General features: G+C 45.4%; 1 protein-coding gene across 1 annotated transcript in view; it reads right to left on the bottom strand.

The window, feature by feature from the left end:
* Window positions 1-504: 504 nt before the first annotated feature.
* The window catches only part of LOC119381075 (nose resistant to fluoxetine protein 6), a 51,711-nt gene continuing 34,665 nt past the window's right edge, over window positions 505-17,550 (bottom strand). The window contains exons 10-15 of the mRNA XM_037649066.2: window positions 10,346-10,425; window positions 7,768-7,890; window positions 6,715-6,835; window positions 4,960-5,146; window positions 3,914-4,056; window positions 505-1,035 (exon numbers count right to left, since the gene is read on the bottom strand). Coding sequence (XP_037504994.1) covers window positions 859-1,035; window positions 3,914-4,056; window positions 4,960-5,146; window positions 6,715-6,835; window positions 7,768-7,890; window positions 10,346-10,425 — 831 coding nt within the window. The 3' untranslated portion in view covers window positions 505-858. The remainder of the gene's footprint in view (window positions 1,036-3,913; window positions 4,057-4,959; window positions 5,147-6,714; window positions 6,836-7,767; window positions 7,891-10,345; window positions 10,426-17,550) is intronic.

Here is a 17,550-nt window from a genome sequence, read left to right as displayed (position 1 = left end):
CGTGTCCAGTTCACTTCAAAGCAAGAGGGGGAGTAAGTAGCCAAAGAAATTGTGTTGCCCTTAGCGACCGAAGAACAAGAACCACTTGAGGCATGTCCGATATATTGCCGGCAATATGATTTCATTAAGCTTCCTTGATGTATAAAATGCAGCGGAAGACTGACACCAGTAATCGACAAGCAGCGAATGAAACCAGCGACAAGACGCAATGGTCAATTTTAAGAAATATCGTACAACTTATTCGACATTTTTGGTGTTTGGGAAATACACGAAATAACATAAGGGTCAGGGACGACAAAAGCAGAGCGGTCAGCAAAGAAAACCGAACAAAGACAAGGAGAAACAGCAGTGATGTGCAGGTCACATAGGTATACTTCCAGGTACTTCAGACGTGGAATAATGCGATGGGCGTTTTGAAACCGGACCTTTCATTGTATTCCAGAGACGGACTGTACATTTCTAACCAGTTCTACTGCACAACGACCGTATCGAGCGGAGAAACGAAGCGCGAGAAATACGAAGTGAGATGCATGCTGTAACCACAGAAGTACTCGGACACAACATGGTTGCTGTATAGCTTTATGGGTTTTCGTTATTTGCTTGAGAAGTTTAACCGGTTTAACCATTGAGGTACGCAGCGAAATCAGTTGCTTTTTCGTGCTTTGTGTTCAACTTCAGAAACTCGAAATGTCCCGCTAAAATCGAGACAGCTCACAAGGTTGCGAAAGAACCACAAACACCACAAAACAAGCAGCATCATTTGCTGTAGACAGAGCTACCAGCGCGCACCGCTCGGCGGCGCCTTGTTGCGCGAAAGTTGCGAATACTGGAGCAAGGGGTGGCCTACGGGCGAGTGTGCTAAAGGCGGTTTTGCGAGACCGAGCTCTTGGTATCCTTCCGTGTGCTTCTGCTGAATGCATCCGTGAGAGCGGTGAGGGCCATCTTGCTAAGCTTGACTGTGGGGCACTCGCACAGCAGGTACATCATGTACGCGAACATGTAGACGAGCACCAGGTGGCCCAAGTAGTCCCGCACCTGCGCAGAAAAGCAGGGAAAAAAAAAATCCACGCATCTCCACGAAGTGAATCATGACGAGTGGGCGAAGCTCTGGGTATCGTATACATGTGTGAGTAACCGTACGTTACCCGAGCGTTGCCCCATACAATGTAATTTGAGCGACATAAAGTGACATAAAGAGTCGACGACAAAGCTAGATCCTAAGGTTCATAATGTCTACGTTGAAGTCGCCGACTAGTTATAAAGGGTTTGTGCTTGTAGGTGTTTTATATTGTTCTGTCACAATTATGATTGATAATTGTCCATTGTAAACCTTTTTTTTTTCACATACACACATGCATGTTTCAACTATAGCAACGGTTTTCTATATACCGTGACAGCCGACAGTGGGAGTCGACGACAAAGCTAGGTAATAAGATCCATAATGTGTACGTTGAAGTCGTTGACTAGTATAAAGGGTTTTGCTTGTAGGTGTTTTATATGTAGGTGTTCTACAATTATGATTGATATTAGTCTATTGTTAAACCTAATGTTTCGATTTTACACGGTGCTATGCCGTGAGCACGGACAACAACGCACGACGGACAAGCCTCGACCCTAAGGTGCTTCGCCCCTAAAAAAAAAAAAAAAGGTGAAGCTTCCACTAAGTCGCGCAACACCAAAGATGAACGATTCTGAAGTCTAAACTGGTTGCTTCTACGTTGTTGCTGGGCTTTAGCTAGATGTGATGCTAGATTGTTTCTAGGTTGCTTGTTTGTTTGATGCTATAGGTTGTTTCTAGGATGTCCAAACTCCAGAGACAGAAAGGCGTGCTGAAACCGAGCGTTCGCACTTCCCATGGACCTACGTGCATGTCGTCGTTTGCGTAGGGCTCCTATCGCTTCGGGGTCTTCTCGCAGCCGCCGTTGCCTTTCCCGTTCCCTAGTATTCTCTCGTTGGTACGTAACCGCTGAAGCACTCCGTACAGATGCTTCAGCGAGGCTGAAACGTGCGGCCACGGTGTTTATCGCTGGGTTAATCCCGACGGTTTATTAAAGCTTTTCTCAATTGCTGGTTACATCTGCCTAGAAATTTTAATTCGTGTTTTCCGCCCCTCTGTTGCTTTCTTCATTTTTAGTGGATCAGCGGTGAGTAGTGGGATTTGCCCAATTTCTGTGGCACATACCCGTTCATGATGATAGTTTTTTGAACACACGAAAGTGTTTACGACCGGCTTGAACAGCTGCGCTATTAAAACGTGCGAACCTTTAGCGGCGCATATACACATCCTAAAATTCTCAAATTTGGGGGTTTCCGAGAGAAAAAAAGGAATTTTCTTCACAAAGAAATATTCGCATGCAGCGGACATCCGTAAATGTTGAGATCACGCTGAATATTATCTAATTATACTGAATTAACTAATAAACTTTTTAAATTAACATTTTTGCGGTACACATTACAACTCACTAAATTAGTAAGTGTGTGGCCGGTCAGTTTGCAAGGCATTACCACTTCGAATAAAAATTAGAGGGCGTCGCAATTTTTGAGATATACATAATCAAGCTTTGCGGTAAAAGGGCATTGTTCCAGTTATACTTGTAAGAAAATGCAGTTTTGGGCATTGATGGCGCGCATATAGTACCATTCTGAGTCTTTTAGTAGCTCAAATCACGGGATTATGAAGCACGCCAGATTGATTTAGTAAGATCGAACGGTTTTGTGCTACGCCTCTATCGAAATCGCGACCACTGCGGTCGAGATCGAACACGCTAACTCAAATTCAGTACAGAACAACGCCATAACTACTGAGTTACCGTTGCGGGTGGTGTGGGCTGTCCTATGGATCACTTGTGCAATTACATGTGGCTTCAACTATGGAGGAATCGCGTTATGAAGAAGTTAACAAGATAGAGTCGTACCGAGAAGGCAGTATCCACTGCTGTTCTTGTTTTTCGCTTCACTTACCTCTTGTTCTTCTTTATTATTACTTTTATTGCAAATATTTATTAGCAAAGCCAGTCTTTTTTTTCTTTTTTTTTGCACCAGATCAATAAGGTTCTTAATCATCCTAAAATCCTCCATTTTTGTGCAGTTTTTATAATAAATTACTTTTTTTTTGTGCGTCGGAGCCTTGCGAAACAAATTTTAATTTCATCATAGTTATTTTACTTAACTTTAATCGATTGAATGGTCTTCTAGTGCATTGAACGCTTCGCATGGAATAGCACATAGTTCGCCGTCATTTTTAAGTGCGGAGCACCCAGGCTGTCGTATGCTGTCATCGTATGTTGTCGCAGCTTGGCATAACACAGGCAAAACCACGAATAGCATAGCCATCTGCAGCAAATTGAGCGTGCGCTCGCGCCAAGGAGAAGTCTTCTTCCTCTTGTTCTTGTTGAGCGCCTTGATGTTGATAAGTGCGGAGCACTTTAGGGGACCGGGCTGTCGTATGCTGTCGTCGCTTGGCGTAACGCAGGCAAAACCACGTTTAAAAACAAAAGAAAAGAGGAAGCAAGCGAGAAGAAATAAATAAAGAGAGAAAAAAAGACAGAAATGAAGAGAAAAAGAAAGAAAGAGAGGAGGAAAGAAAGGGAAAACCGAAGGGAAACGAATAAGGCTGCCCAGCTCCGCACTTTCTTCAGGCTTGGCACCCCTAGTGCGAAGCTGCCGTACGTATTTTCTTTCTCTAGGTTGATTGAGGCCATTCAAGCCGTCCTGGTGTTTGCTATCCTCTGTGCGATAGATTGTACGCGATTGCAAGCGCAAATGACGCCGTACGAAATAACAAGTCACAGCACGATGCCACGACGAAACTTGCGATTATTCGTGTACTGTGCGAACGCGATGGGAAAAGCCAAGAAAACCGCACGACAACAAAAATAGCAGCAGCTACAAATCGAAAATAGGGCATACTAACCATGAGCCAGTGCGTGTAGTACACCGAATGCCTGAGCGTGACCAGCCTCGTGGAGATTACTAGCATTTGGACGAGATATCCACAATACGTGAGCCGACTGAGGGGGACGAACAGATCCAGCGAAAGGAGGCGGTTCACAAGCGCTGTAGGGAGAAATGACGGCGAGTTAATTTGCATCAAGTTCAAGCGAATTCACATGAGAGCCGCGCTTATGCTGAGAACACGTGACAACTTTGCATACGCCGCAATTATCGACGTCTTCGGGAAAAAAAAACTCATTAAAAATTTCGTTGAAAGTGATCATTGCTGAATTAGATGACAACGCCGGTCTGTGAACATATATAGTATTTGTGGATACGCGATATTATATACATGTCTTGATGTGAAGCATTCAAACTGTGAGGCGCAGGTTGCGCGCTTTTGCAGTTTCAATGCATACAACCTCAAACGTATGAGCATATATACTGCATGATGACTATATTACCGCATTACTTATTACTTGCTTTACCGCTTCCTTAAGGCTCGTTCACACCTAAGACCAAGTTAGTCGCGAAGTGAGTGGTCAATGACCACTTTGGTTGAAATGCGACTGTTGTAGCTCTGTCACTCGCTGTTCAATTTTTCAGTCTCGCGACTGCCGTCGCAAACCTCTGAACCAATCAGATGCACAGGAACAGGACGTCAGTTTATTGTGCGAAGCAACGGCAGTGCGAGCAGACGCGAGTTCGCTGTGGCCACTTGTGTCGGTCTCAATCGTATGTGTGAACATCAGTCGCCTTGAGTAGCTTCCTGGTCGCCAGTCGCAAATGGTCGCGCAACCGATGCTAGTCGTAGGTGTGAATGAGCCTTTATTCTGTACATGTCATAGCTGTACAACTCTTTTTTATAAACTGTACAAAGGCATCGCAACAGGGCACCGGAACAAAGGTAAAACGTTCTTTTTTTCGCGCTGTTTCCTTAGAGATGAACTTACATGAATTATTATCATTGGTGTTATTAAGCACGAAAGAAGCTGTGTAGAGATTGCGAGTAGATATAAAACGCACCGGCCTGTCCAGTGGCGCAAACGAACACGACCCAGCAGACAGACAGCCCCCAGGCAAGCCGGTGGAGGCCGGCGTACGTGGACACCCAGGCCAACACGTATGAGCCCCGGTTGTTCCAGTCGAACACCGAGTACAGCACTGTCAGAGCAGCCAACACGCTAAGTGTCCAGCACACGGCGTATGTCACCTGTAGGTAAGCGAGCAAGCGCTGACTTCGAATCATGCATGTTTTTTTTTTCTATACAGGAACAAAAGAAAAAAAATGTATCAGTAAATTTCAGCCAATAAAAAATCTTACGTTTTCTTGAACTCAGAGAACAAGTCCTCGCCTCGCTATGCTCACAGCATTCGAATTCCAAAGCCGATTCTAAAGCCATTCCAAAGTCAATTTTTACAATTCCATTGCGTAGAGAGGAATATGCAGAGCCCTCACTGTAACCGTGTCTATGGCGTTTATAACGTTATACGTACCTCGCATCAGTTCGTGACGCACATTTAGTTTTTCGATAGTAAGCGAAATAAGCTTGAAACGACCAAACCTTTGCCCGTCCTTTGCTTGTCTTTATTTTTGCGATTGCGAAAGCAGCTATACGGGCACAGCAGGCACCAATGCCGTGCAGTATCGTATAAAATTTGTTTGCTAAGAGAGTTATAACTGTGAGGGCAGGTCGAGAACCATGCCGGCTTGACGAGTGCCATCTTCCCGCACGTTCTGTGCTGAAGGTTGTTTGAGGACAACGCAATAATTAAGGCGGATAATGTCAATCAATCCATTTTGCATGCGCGCTGTCGTATAGACCGCACGCATATACCGTTGAAGGCCGATTAATCTAAGCTTTGAAGACGCGGTAGAACCTACGAAGCTACGAACCGCTTTGAAGGTGTCCAATACTTCGTTATCACTATCTATTATTCGCCTTTGAGGCGGCAAACTGCGACTTAAGAAAAGTCTTCATTACTTATTGCGCCTTACGCTACTCATAGGCGTATTGGACTAGCAATAGCAAGTGCTTTCAGAATCTCAACTGATCGCCCTGTGAACCTTAATTGCCATCTGCCTTTGTAGTTAGGGAAAACGTAATTTTTTATTCGAACGAGTGCGTAGTCTTGTACTAAATTCCTACAGATTCTCTGTTAAATTTTTATTTAATACAAGAAGTTGAAGCTATCCACGAGGCTGTGCCACATATTTCTCGGAAATTCGGAGATGTGCTACAGCTCCAGCGAAATCCGGGTGTATATTTCACTGTCCATCTATAGATGGGGCACAAAAGAAAATGATAACAAGAAAAACGAAAACTCAACCATTTCCATTCGCACGATATTCACAGGTCACCACGGGGTGTCGTTAGCATACGAGCTGTATACTGCTCGCTCTCGTTCTGCGCCTCACCAGGCGACATCTGAAATGTTTATCACATATCGCCCTACTGTAGCTGTCTAGGAAGTGTCTGGCTATCACACTCTGGCATATAGACACATCTTGACATCCGTAAAACAGTTTTAGTTTGTCGATCTTAGCTAATCGCCTGTCTATATAGTCACGTATAGTATCAAGAAACTGGTTTGCAAACCACACATTTCGCAACCACACAATTTGCAACCACACAATTTGCATTTGCCTCGCTTGCTGTGGTCACGCAGATACTGATACAACCCATGTGAGGTGTTCAACTAAAGCAACGCTTAATACGTCGCTCACCATGCGAAAATAAGATTTCGCAAGAATTATCGTTCAAGAACGCCCGTACGTACCTTTCCAAACCTGACGTGGCTGTACTTGTGAAAGCAAAACGCCGCGAGGACTCCAACCACAAAAGATGTCAGGTGGCCCGTCGGCCACAGGTACATTGCCCCGTGTCCTTTGAAAAATAAGCTGCGGAAGATTAAGCGGGTTCGTTAATATGGAAGAAGCAGCACATCAACAGGCGGCTTAAGAGACTTTTCTTAGTCGGATAACCAGGAGCATTTGGTTACCTTTGCTATTTGCCGTTAGCGAGAGCACGATGAGGTATCACGAACAGGCAGTTTTTAATCGATAAATACTAGGTAACATTAATTGATCTGTAGTAAACTGTCAGTATGTCCACAAACAATTTGGCAGGTACACGTATTGCTCAATCAACGTACCAAATCGTACACCCATTCATTCCAAAACGCAGTAGCTTAATATCGGTGCCACATGGTCACTTTTGGTCGCGATCGCGCCTGATCCGGATTGAACTACTTCATCGTTATTGGCTCCTTTACGCAAGCTACAGAAAGGGGCCAGTCGTTGGTGAGAGATTCCATCCCGATCGGACTCAATCGCGATCAGCAGTGCATCGTGTGACGCCGGTACAAGTTGCGATTTATATAACGTTTCATTAAGTTTATTTAAGCGTCACAACGGTCACCTCACGTGCCAATCATTCTTTGTCTTGATCATCCACTTTGCGCCTGCAGCCTGTTGGACCTAGACTGGGCCCCTTCCAATAAAAAAAGAAGTTTCCAGCAGCGGAAGTTCTTGCGACTGAACATGTCCAGTTTGTGCAGGTCTACCTGCGAAACATCCGTTCCAAAAGGCCCGGAACTTTTTGGAGAGACGGAGAGATCACAGATCCTCACTACCACAGGAGCACCACAGAAGGGCTTGACTACAGATCTTTTCACTCGAGTAGTGGCTTCGAAACTTTTGACAAAGAGTGCATTGTGTGTCCACACAAGGGAGGTTGTTCTCGCGGAGCTGAAGGCAACGGACAACGGTGCGGGAAAAGAACTTAGGCCGGTACGTTACGCACGTCCGAACAAGTATGCCGAGGAACTCACTCCAAATCACTGATGTAAGTATAAGGCAGGGGCTCGAAAGCGTTGACGTAGTGCTGGACACCCACAGCGACGCAGGCACCCAGTGCGACGGCCGTCAGACAGACTGCGCCCGCCGTTGGTTTCCTGCGATTGGGGCGAGCGAGAAAACGAAGCTGTTTTGCAGAATGATAATAATAAAAAAAGCGAAACCAGCAAGCTTTTATTCTCCCCTGCATTTTTGTTTCACTGCGCGCATGATAAGTTATGCTATTGGGTTAACTCTTTGAGCAATCGCCACGTGCTGCAGTTACTCGTGAAGGGGCGAATGAGCTGCACTGCAACATGGCTGCTTGCTCGCAATGAAATACGGCTGCAGTTAACCCAGAAACAATTTTGACCGCTCTTAGATTTTAACTGGGCGTTCCAGAGAGCTCGATATCAAACAGATATACAAAAATGTAACACTAGAGATGATTGGTTTAGATGGTTCAACGTCCCAAGGCGACTCGGACACTAGAGAGCCATTATAAACTTGTAGTTTCATGACACAACAGTTTTTCTTAATGTGTGCCATACAGCATCATTAGGAGAAAGTTTTAGCTAATGGTCTACAAAATAATAATCACATGAGAACACAGGAATTGTTTTCATCGAAAAAAAAACAACAACAAAGAAGTGTCGAATTTACAACTCTAAGTCAACGATAAAAAAAAGAAAGACCAAAATTATGTAAACGACGCCAAATATACACCTCAAGTGGACAAAACTGTTACATACCTACCGCTCTGAAGAATACCCCAATTTGGGAATGATGCTATAACACAGCCTTCAAACGCATTGTAAACATTTCGATCAAGCTGTAAAAGTACATAATAAATTCGTGCGTTTAAGGTGCTCTAACAGATGCAGTTTACAAGCCGTAATATCTGTTCTTGGCGCGGAGTTACGGATTAAGGTGCTCTAACAGATGCAGTTTACAAGCCGTAATATCTGTTCTTGGCGCGGAGTTACGGATTTGACAACTTCATGCTTCTGTTTTTTTTAACACACCGATGTTCAGTATCTTTGTAAAGAAATATTCTAGGATACAAATCACAATATTGCTTCCTACAGTCACGAAAGTCCAGCATCGTCTCTCAAATACAACAAATTTCTGCGTTTTACATATATTCATCTAGTAGGCATTGACGTTAGGCCCCAAGGTAAAGCTTCCTCTTAAGGACCCTTGTTGCTAAGGCCCATCGTATTGTCTAGGTGACCTTGAAATAATAATAATAATAAAAAAACATCCCAACCACTGTGCCCCAGACGACGTAATACTTAACACCTTACAAGTAATCTTCGAATGACATAAAGCCTGGTGAGCCAACCTTCTAGAAAAATTGCTGTCCTTATTCATGCGTTTATTAAACAAAAAGTCTGAATTTCCATATGCTCCAAATGACGCACTTCTCATCGCAGTAAGAAAATGTAAGTAGCTTTGTTTATACGTGTTCCATGACTTCAGGCGGAATTCCCACACGCGCTATGTATTTAGACAATTGCTTTTTCTCAAGGACACGGAAGGCACCTTAGCAAGCAAAAGTCCTGCGAATTAATTAGATCTGTCTCGAACTACGCGAATAGCGCTCGGTTTCCCTACACTAACGAGGACAACGTGGCACAGAACTAACAGCAGTGAAGCCGGTTCATAGACCGACATAATAATTGACCAATAAAATCTATAAAGCATACTACGCCAAATCACTTGTTAGCGACATACCATGAAATGCTTTACCAATTATTTCACAGTAACTTAAATACAGATCCCTCAATGTACACATTTCATATTCATACGCAAGAACAACATGTTATTCACGCTCACTGGTGCTAAACGAATATTGGTTTCATACAGACAGCCTTAAATATTTCATTTTTTCACTAGCGATACAGAAATGGAAAAAGAATCAACTTTACTACAGCTATAAATATTTAGGCGAATAGTTTACTTGAAAATAATCTGCACCATTGGTAGCATGATATGATTCTTAGTGCTTCTATTTTCTGCAGTACGAGTGGGAGTCAAACATTTTTTTTTCTTTTGACACTATCTATTGTGATTTGAAACATTCACTGCTGTGCTAATGATATAGTAATACTTTTTTTTCACTGGTGCTACCAGTACTTTCAAACTCGCAAGTGTGATATCGGTACGAGAATTATCGTATTCAGTGTGCCATAACGAGCTCATAGTTTTCTTGACTATCAAGTACTGTCGTGTAAACTATTTTATCTTATTACCACGTAAGCGATACAGTAAAGTGCAGTTTTTGTCGCCATAGGCTGCGCCTACAATACTTTAGATTGCACTAAATTCCTGTTTATTTATTGCGTTGCCTCATTCTCGAAATTGTTTCCGCCCTTCTAGGAAAAAATCACATAAAAAACAGGTACTATGTTTTGCAAATGAAACAAAAATCTAAAACAATTAGAAAACTTCTTTGCCATAAGGTTGTTCAAAAGATACTGCACAAAAACGGAACGTGAAGCACAAATAAAAAAAAAAACTGATTCTATAATCATGGGTAAAAAAATTGAAAACAAGCAGTCCTGAACTCACTTGGCTAAAAGGAACACAAGCAGGACGGTTGCCAGGAAAAGCTGGTAATCACAGGCGATGTACCACAGCGTGGGCAGGCACTGAAGTTTAAGAAAAAAATAAAGGAAAATGTTAATGTAACATAGCAGACAATGGCGATTATGCATTTAAACTAAGTAAATCGCGAGCGCGCTCCTTCGCAACCGAGCAAAATTGCTATTGCAAACCTTCAAAGTGGAAAATTGCTTTCCTCTGCAAACCGTTCAGGACTCACGATATGAACGGGAACAGGGAATACAAATTTTAAGGTGAAAGCCTTATTTGCCTCACTAAACACGAAATTTGACCGGCGGTGTCGGCGTCCCGCATCGTCGGCGGCGTTGAGTGGTGCAAAAAATAATCATCGCGTAATGACGTCACCATATGACGTCACAAATTCTGGCGTGACGTCATGCGACGTAACGCCACATAATGTCGTTGTGGTACCCTCCTTTGGGCGGCGAACAAAAGCGGAGAGTGCGCGACCTCAAGAGAAGAAAATAAAGACGGCGTATCGCAGTGTCATGTGAAGCCACGGCTGGTGTTCCCTGCTGGCATCGATTGTGGTTCAGCCGTCTCATTCCTTCGCTCCTGCGGCATATGCCTACACCGTCATCACATGACATCGTAGCTTGGTCAAAGATGGGCTGATCACGGAGGCAGTGCAAAACCAGGTGAGGTGCCTCCGATCCTGGAGGCAGTGCGAAACCACGCTGGGTACACAAAGCTTACGGAGGGTGGCCGGGCAAGAAAAATACACCTAGGGAGCCTACATGACCGGCCGTTCATATAGGCTCCCTAATACATTGACTGAGAAGAAAAAGAAGATGGCGTTCGCCTTCGAGTCGTCTTAGGTTAACGCACAAGGGACCTAGAGTTACTGTATATGCTCTAAATGGACCCTGCGTTTTTTTTTTTTTCGCGATCTATTTCTCTCCCATTTACTTACTGGTACGAATACCGTCCTCACTGAGATCAGCCCCTCGACATGTGGCGTGTACGTGCGAGCAGCGTCGGAGCCCATGAAGAAACGCGAAAAGAATCGGTAGTAACTGCAAGTATTATGTGCCACGGTAGTAAAGTTTGCAGTTACTACCTGCAGTACCTGCAGTTACTACCTGCGGCTCCCTAGCGTTTGCCCTATGTACTACGCCGTCATAGGACGGCTTACAGAACTATAGTAAGCCCCCAGCATGAGCCCAGGTAAATCAGAGGATCGTGCTCAGTTAAAGCTTCTCAACATGGAGGGCGACGCTGACGACGGGACATGTTGCGCGCGCAGGACACATGCGAGCTGAAGATGACCGCGTTTCGTTCTTTCGCTTATACAGTCGCCATACACTGCTCGTAACCTAGCAAGCAAACCAGCTCGCCCGGCTTAGAACCCGCGTATATGCGCCTTATCATGCACTCTTAAAAAAAAAAGTAGTGGTATTTACTAACTTTGAGGCAGTAAGCGTTTGCCATAACATTCATTACATATGTAGTAACTGCAGGTAGTAACTGCCAAATTGGTAAACTTTAATACCGTGGCACTTACTAGCTACAGTTACTACCGAAAGGGGAGTAGAAATACAAAGTAACTATATAACGTAACTTTGCTTCCATGACAGTCGATACGTTATTATTCATTGTAAACAGCGCAAGAAAAACATACTTTATTAGGACGTTCTTGCGGGCTAGTTGGTTCATACTTTGGGCGAGGTTAAAACAGGGTGAAAAAATGGTTGACCCCTCCGTCATAGGAATCCGTATAACTCGAAAGTGAACAGTGTCTTCACAGAAGTATAGTTGATCGTTTATTCTAAATTGTTGTATGAGAGCTTGCACAATGTCTATTGGTGTTTGGCAGCTATAGCACCGTTTGACGTGGATGCACCCACGTTGACGCCTAGTGGCACATCTACATCCCGACGACTAACGCCAAAGATCACGATTTAACCACTGTGTTAGCTGAAGTAGCTAACATACACTTGGATACGGCATATGCTGAATACTGTGTAAAGATATCAACAAGCACACACTAGTACTCGATATGTACTAATTCAAAGCGTCGTCATTTGAGCAGAGAAACGCCAAGGTGTGAGGTCCCCAGTAATAGGGTAACTTACACCTGTGCTCATGCGTATACCACGCAGTGCTTCAGGAACGCGCGAGGCAGAGTTCGTAGCTTGAGCCATGAATGCGGGAAGACGTTTCGCTTTCCACTGGCGTGTCTCTCGCCGTACCGAAAGCTGAAACTGCCGAAGCGTTCCCTATCGGCGCTCGTTAGTGTCATGATGCAGTACTTAAAGGGGCCCTGCAAAACTTTTCAGCATGGTCAGAAAACACTGCCGATCAGTAGTCGAGGCTCCCGAGAACACGCGAGCCAAACATTATAGCGCAGCACGCGACCTGGGCTTTACAATAAATTCCCAAAGTCAGCTAAACATCGCTTCCTCTTCTCGACAAATGATGCTATTTACTCAAAATCACTGTGTCATTGATCCAAGTTCCACGCCATTGGCTGATTTGAACATGGCGCGCTCGGTAGTTAGTGCGGCCGCCGCGGGAGGCCGCCACCTGCCCCCGCGCGCGCGCGCGATCGCACTGAAAGTACGCCACGCGTTCGAAGAAAAAAAAACAAGTGCTCAAGGTCACGAGGCGCGCGTGACGTACTTTCTTCCCCCGTGCCACCCCTTCGTGCTTAGCTTCCAGCGCTTTCCTCGGGACGGGAGAAGAGAGAGAACAATTACAGCGTGCGACAAATCTTTGTGACTCCGCGCGTAATGGACGGATTCTAAAAAAAATTGCGGCGATCGATTTGTGAGTCAATACGCTCCTTTAGTGAAGCCATTCCATGACTACTTGGAAAAGTGTTGCAGGGCCCCTTTAACTTCACCGATCACAGACGGTGACACCACCCCCCGCCAACCGAGGTCACTGTAAATGGGAGAAGGTGTGAGAGATATAAGGCGCGTTTGTGAAGCCTCATGCATGAGCGTCGGTAGCGCACTGGGTAGACCGCCCGGCCCCTGTGGTTTCGTACCGAGAGGTCGTGGGTTCGACTGCCAGGCCATCGAAATGATCGGAACTCCTGGTTTTTCTTTGTTATCTGTTCGTGTGCCTTTTACCGACGTCACATCCGTGACGGAAATGATGTCAGTGAAGTCTTGGTGGACACCGGCATAAAACACTTTCCTGTCAAAAACGAGGATGGGCGGAAGGAGTTGCGACAGGACATGCGCCCGTGGTATCTTGCTCGTTCCTCCGCCCTCGTTTTCTCGCGCAGTTTATCCTCCCTCTTAGCGCAAGAAAACACGGATAAGGAAGAGAAGAGACAGGATACTACTAGTACGCGCTAACTAACACCAGTGAACTACAATTACCTGACAATAGGTTTACACCTATTTGGTTTGCGTGTGCCGTGACATTTCAATATTAATAATGTCTGGGGTTTTACGTACCAAAACGACGATATGATTCTGAGGCAAGCCGTAGTGGAGTGCTCTGGAAATTTCGACCATCTGATATTTTTCGACGTGCACTTACATCGAACAGTACACGGGCCTCTAGCATTTCGCTTCCATCGAAATGTGGCCGCCGCGGCCGGGATCGAACCCGCGACTTTCGGGTCAGCAGCCGAGCACCATAACCACTGTACCATCGCTGTGGACATTGACATTTTCATATAAAGTCGAATTTATTACAAAGACATAGGCTCAAAAAGATAAACTGGTACGATATTGGTTCGTTAATGGGACTTAACTTCCCAAAGCGACTCAGCCTATGAGAGACGCCGTAGTACAAATGACATTGTCTTGTTACACTAATAATCGCCTATTACTTGATGTGGTTGCCCTGGTAAATACACACCGTCATGACATCTTCAGATAACAATGCATAAATAGATGCATGAACGAACCATAAACGAGAACACGCACAATCACACTTACACGCGAAAAATCAAGGCTTCTGCGCGACATATACTAGGAACTTCAAGGATATATAGCCGGGTGTTTCGCGAGTCTAGAAACAAAGCTTAATAAAATAAAACCACGTGACTGCGCTCATGCGCTACCATATTGCAGAGCTCTCAGCCGTGCTTCAACCGAAAGAACCGCACGCACGGACCGTCAACTTATCGCTGTCTCTTATCAGGGACGACGGCGCTTCCTTGCCGTGTGCCACCGTTAAAAATACTGATGCACTGTGAAGCCGATATATGAAGCCGCGGCCACTCATTTCGCCACGGTGCGGCAACGCGCGCGTTCGCCGCGCGACGCAGAGCTTGCGTGACCAACAGCACCGCCAGTGATGGTACAAGCTATGGAGGAAGAGGAAAAAAAGCGTTGAGGAGCCATTCCACTCAGTGAAGATGTATGACCAGCGAAGCTGTTTAGCACACGACACTGAGGTGACACAGAATTTCCAAACATAGCCGATCATACAACTTGCAACTACATCTGAAACGTCTGTACAGAAAGTCCCTCTTGAATTTAGGGCATGCTCCTTTGAAGTTTTTCATTTGAACGGCATGCGCCTTTTTGCCGCAACACGCGTCGTCTTGTCTCCATGGCTTTCCAAATGCGCTTGGTGTTTTGTGCACGATCTTAATTGGTGTGTGCTGCCCGTGTGTTCCCTTCAGTTTTAGTGGAGGTGAGTGGTGGTGTTTGCCCAATTTCAGTGGCACGTGAACGTGCGCTAGAGGTTTTTGCCGCACGCACGCACGCAGATGGAATGCCCTCGCCATATATAACTTCGCTAAAAAAAGAAATCGCTCCGTGGTGCAGGCGTCGCACCTCGATGCACGACGTAAGAGCGACGAGTAATCGTCAGAGTTGTGAAACGCGTCAATCATCTCAATGTGCTTGCGTGAAGGTTAGGGTGTTCTATTTCCCGTGCTTATGCAAGCCAAAGAATTACAGCATCGGCTGCCTGTGACGTAGCTATCGAGTTGTAATCTGCAGTCATCAAACGTGTTTATACATATGCCTATCCAGACCATCACGGCGACGGCGAGAATTCCTTTGGAGTATCCCTGTACTATAGCTATCGAAGTAAAACTGCGCAGCAACATGCCCACTGACCGAGAAAAAAAAACTTGGAGGGCGCTTGAGCTTCGGCTTCAACAGTAGAACGCGATATCGTAATTAGGCCCCGTTCGCATCGCCCAATTCGATAGCCAGGCTTCGCTTCTCGGTGGGCATCTCAACCATGCCGCCAGGAACGTCTGCGCGCATAACATTGGCCGTTTTAAACTCTATCCTAGAATGCCTACTGCAAGTAAAGCTGCGAAGTACCCACTACGCCATAATTCACAATTCTGCGAATTAGCGAAGTACCCACTACATGTCCGTAAGGCAAAACGCGCACCTACACAGCTGCACTCTTTGTTGATACTATTGCTCATGATAATGAACCCGATTATGCCTTAGCGCTTTGAAATGTGTGGGCTTTTAAGCCACCCACTCGTTGCGCACTTCACGTGGTGTGACGCCTGTTGCGATTCTACGCTTCTGCCACGCAATATTATGTACGTTAACGCGACTACTCGCACTATATAACATCTGCATATGGTTTTTTTTTTCCGCAACAGTTCCAAGCATTGCCGTTGCTGTGTGGTAGAACACCTGTTTGCCACGCAGAAGGCCTGGGTTCTATTCCGGCTCGGATCATGTTTTTTTATTACTGACATACATCGCAATTTTATCGCTTACAGATAACGACAATTTCTCGTTCACAACCCAGGACACCGACGGACGCAGACACCGGAATTTCTGCGAAACGAGCTCTTCAACGCTCTCACGATAACAGAAAAATACTGTTGCAGAGCTGCTTTTCTAAAATGCCGCTCAACCAACAAGTCCAGGGGTGCTATGCAGGATGGCCCGAGCTTCTCGGGAACACGAGTTTGCTCCGAGCTCACACTACGGCGGTCATGATAAGAAGAACGTGCGAAGCACGTTATAGCAGGGTTGATAAAAACGGCTACAAGAACGAGCATGGCGTCACAAACGCATGTGCGGCATTTGCGGCGGTTTTCAAAGAAACACCGCGTGCGAACGCGTCAGCGCCGCTCAACATTTCAATAGTGCAGCGACGTCGTGATTGTCGCGCTATCTTTTTACCAACTGAACATCGCGCATCCCACAGGCGTGTTCGTGGGCGCTTGTCCTCTTTCGGGCAAGTTGTTTCGTTCCACATGCAGCCTGAAATTTTCCGCTCTCGAAGGCAACAAGGGCGCACACGCAGCATTCTCGTGCACCTTGTTTCGCTTCTCTCGAATATTACAGATGAATAAATGCACAGGTTACTGCATGCTACTTACATTATACGTCTGAAGATTTTTCTGCGGTAACGAATCGGTAGAAACAATGTCTCCACAAACAAGTAAACAGTAACATTTCTCGCTGCAAATGCCACCAGGGGCGCTTGCTTCATGGCTGTGATAAAGCCCCTACCTAAAGCCTAAAGCTTTAGGCTGAGTGGTACATCGTGTGCGCGGTGAAATTGAATGCGAGACATCGTAGCCACGTGATGATATAACCTTTAGTTCTTCGTGCGTGTGTGCATAGTCTGTGCGATTAAGCTCAGATGAATCGTGCCGTTCGCTGGCGTTGAGGCGTGAGCATTGCTCCTCGGCAAGAGCAAACGCGGTGGGCGGACCCGATCTTCGCCGCGGGCGTCTGTCGATCAAACTGACTGATGCGCGAACTCAGGTACAGGCTCGTTGATTCTGAAAAGGCCCCAGTTCAACTCGTGACTGTCATAGTGCCAGTGTGACTGTCAAGCGTTTCATGTGGTGGACGCTAAGCAGCAGTTTCTTTGCATATAAAATAATTTGGTCAGCTTGCACTACTTGTGGAAGGCTGGAGCCATCGGAGGAGCTTGTGATCACCTAGCTTCTTTCAGCTTTTTACGTGGCTCGTCTGCTCAGTCTGCTCGGTCTGCTTTGAGACCGAACTGACCATGTCAGTTCGGTCTCAGTTATAATGGTATTAATTAGCTAGGTCTCAATTAACATGAAATTCAATAGTTATATAATAATTGGTAATGCTTTAACGAACACTACATTAATTACTCAGCTGTAATTAACAAGGTATTAATTAGCATGGTGTTAATTTGCGTATTCGTAATTAACACGATCCGAATTAGTATGACCTTATACAGTAAGGTACTAATTAGCTTCGTTTTAATCAGCGCGC

Source organism: Rhipicephalus sanguineus, chromosome 1 (assembly GCF_013339695.2).
Source record: "Rhipicephalus sanguineus isolate Rsan-2018 chromosome 1, BIME_Rsan_1.4, whole genome shotgun sequence".
Lineage (NCBI taxonomy): Eukaryota > Metazoa > Arthropoda > Arachnida > Ixodida > Ixodidae > Rhipicephalus > Rhipicephalus sanguineus.
The sequence above is the reverse complement of the archived record's forward strand: the minus strand, read 5'-3'. Positions and strand labels throughout refer to the sequence as shown.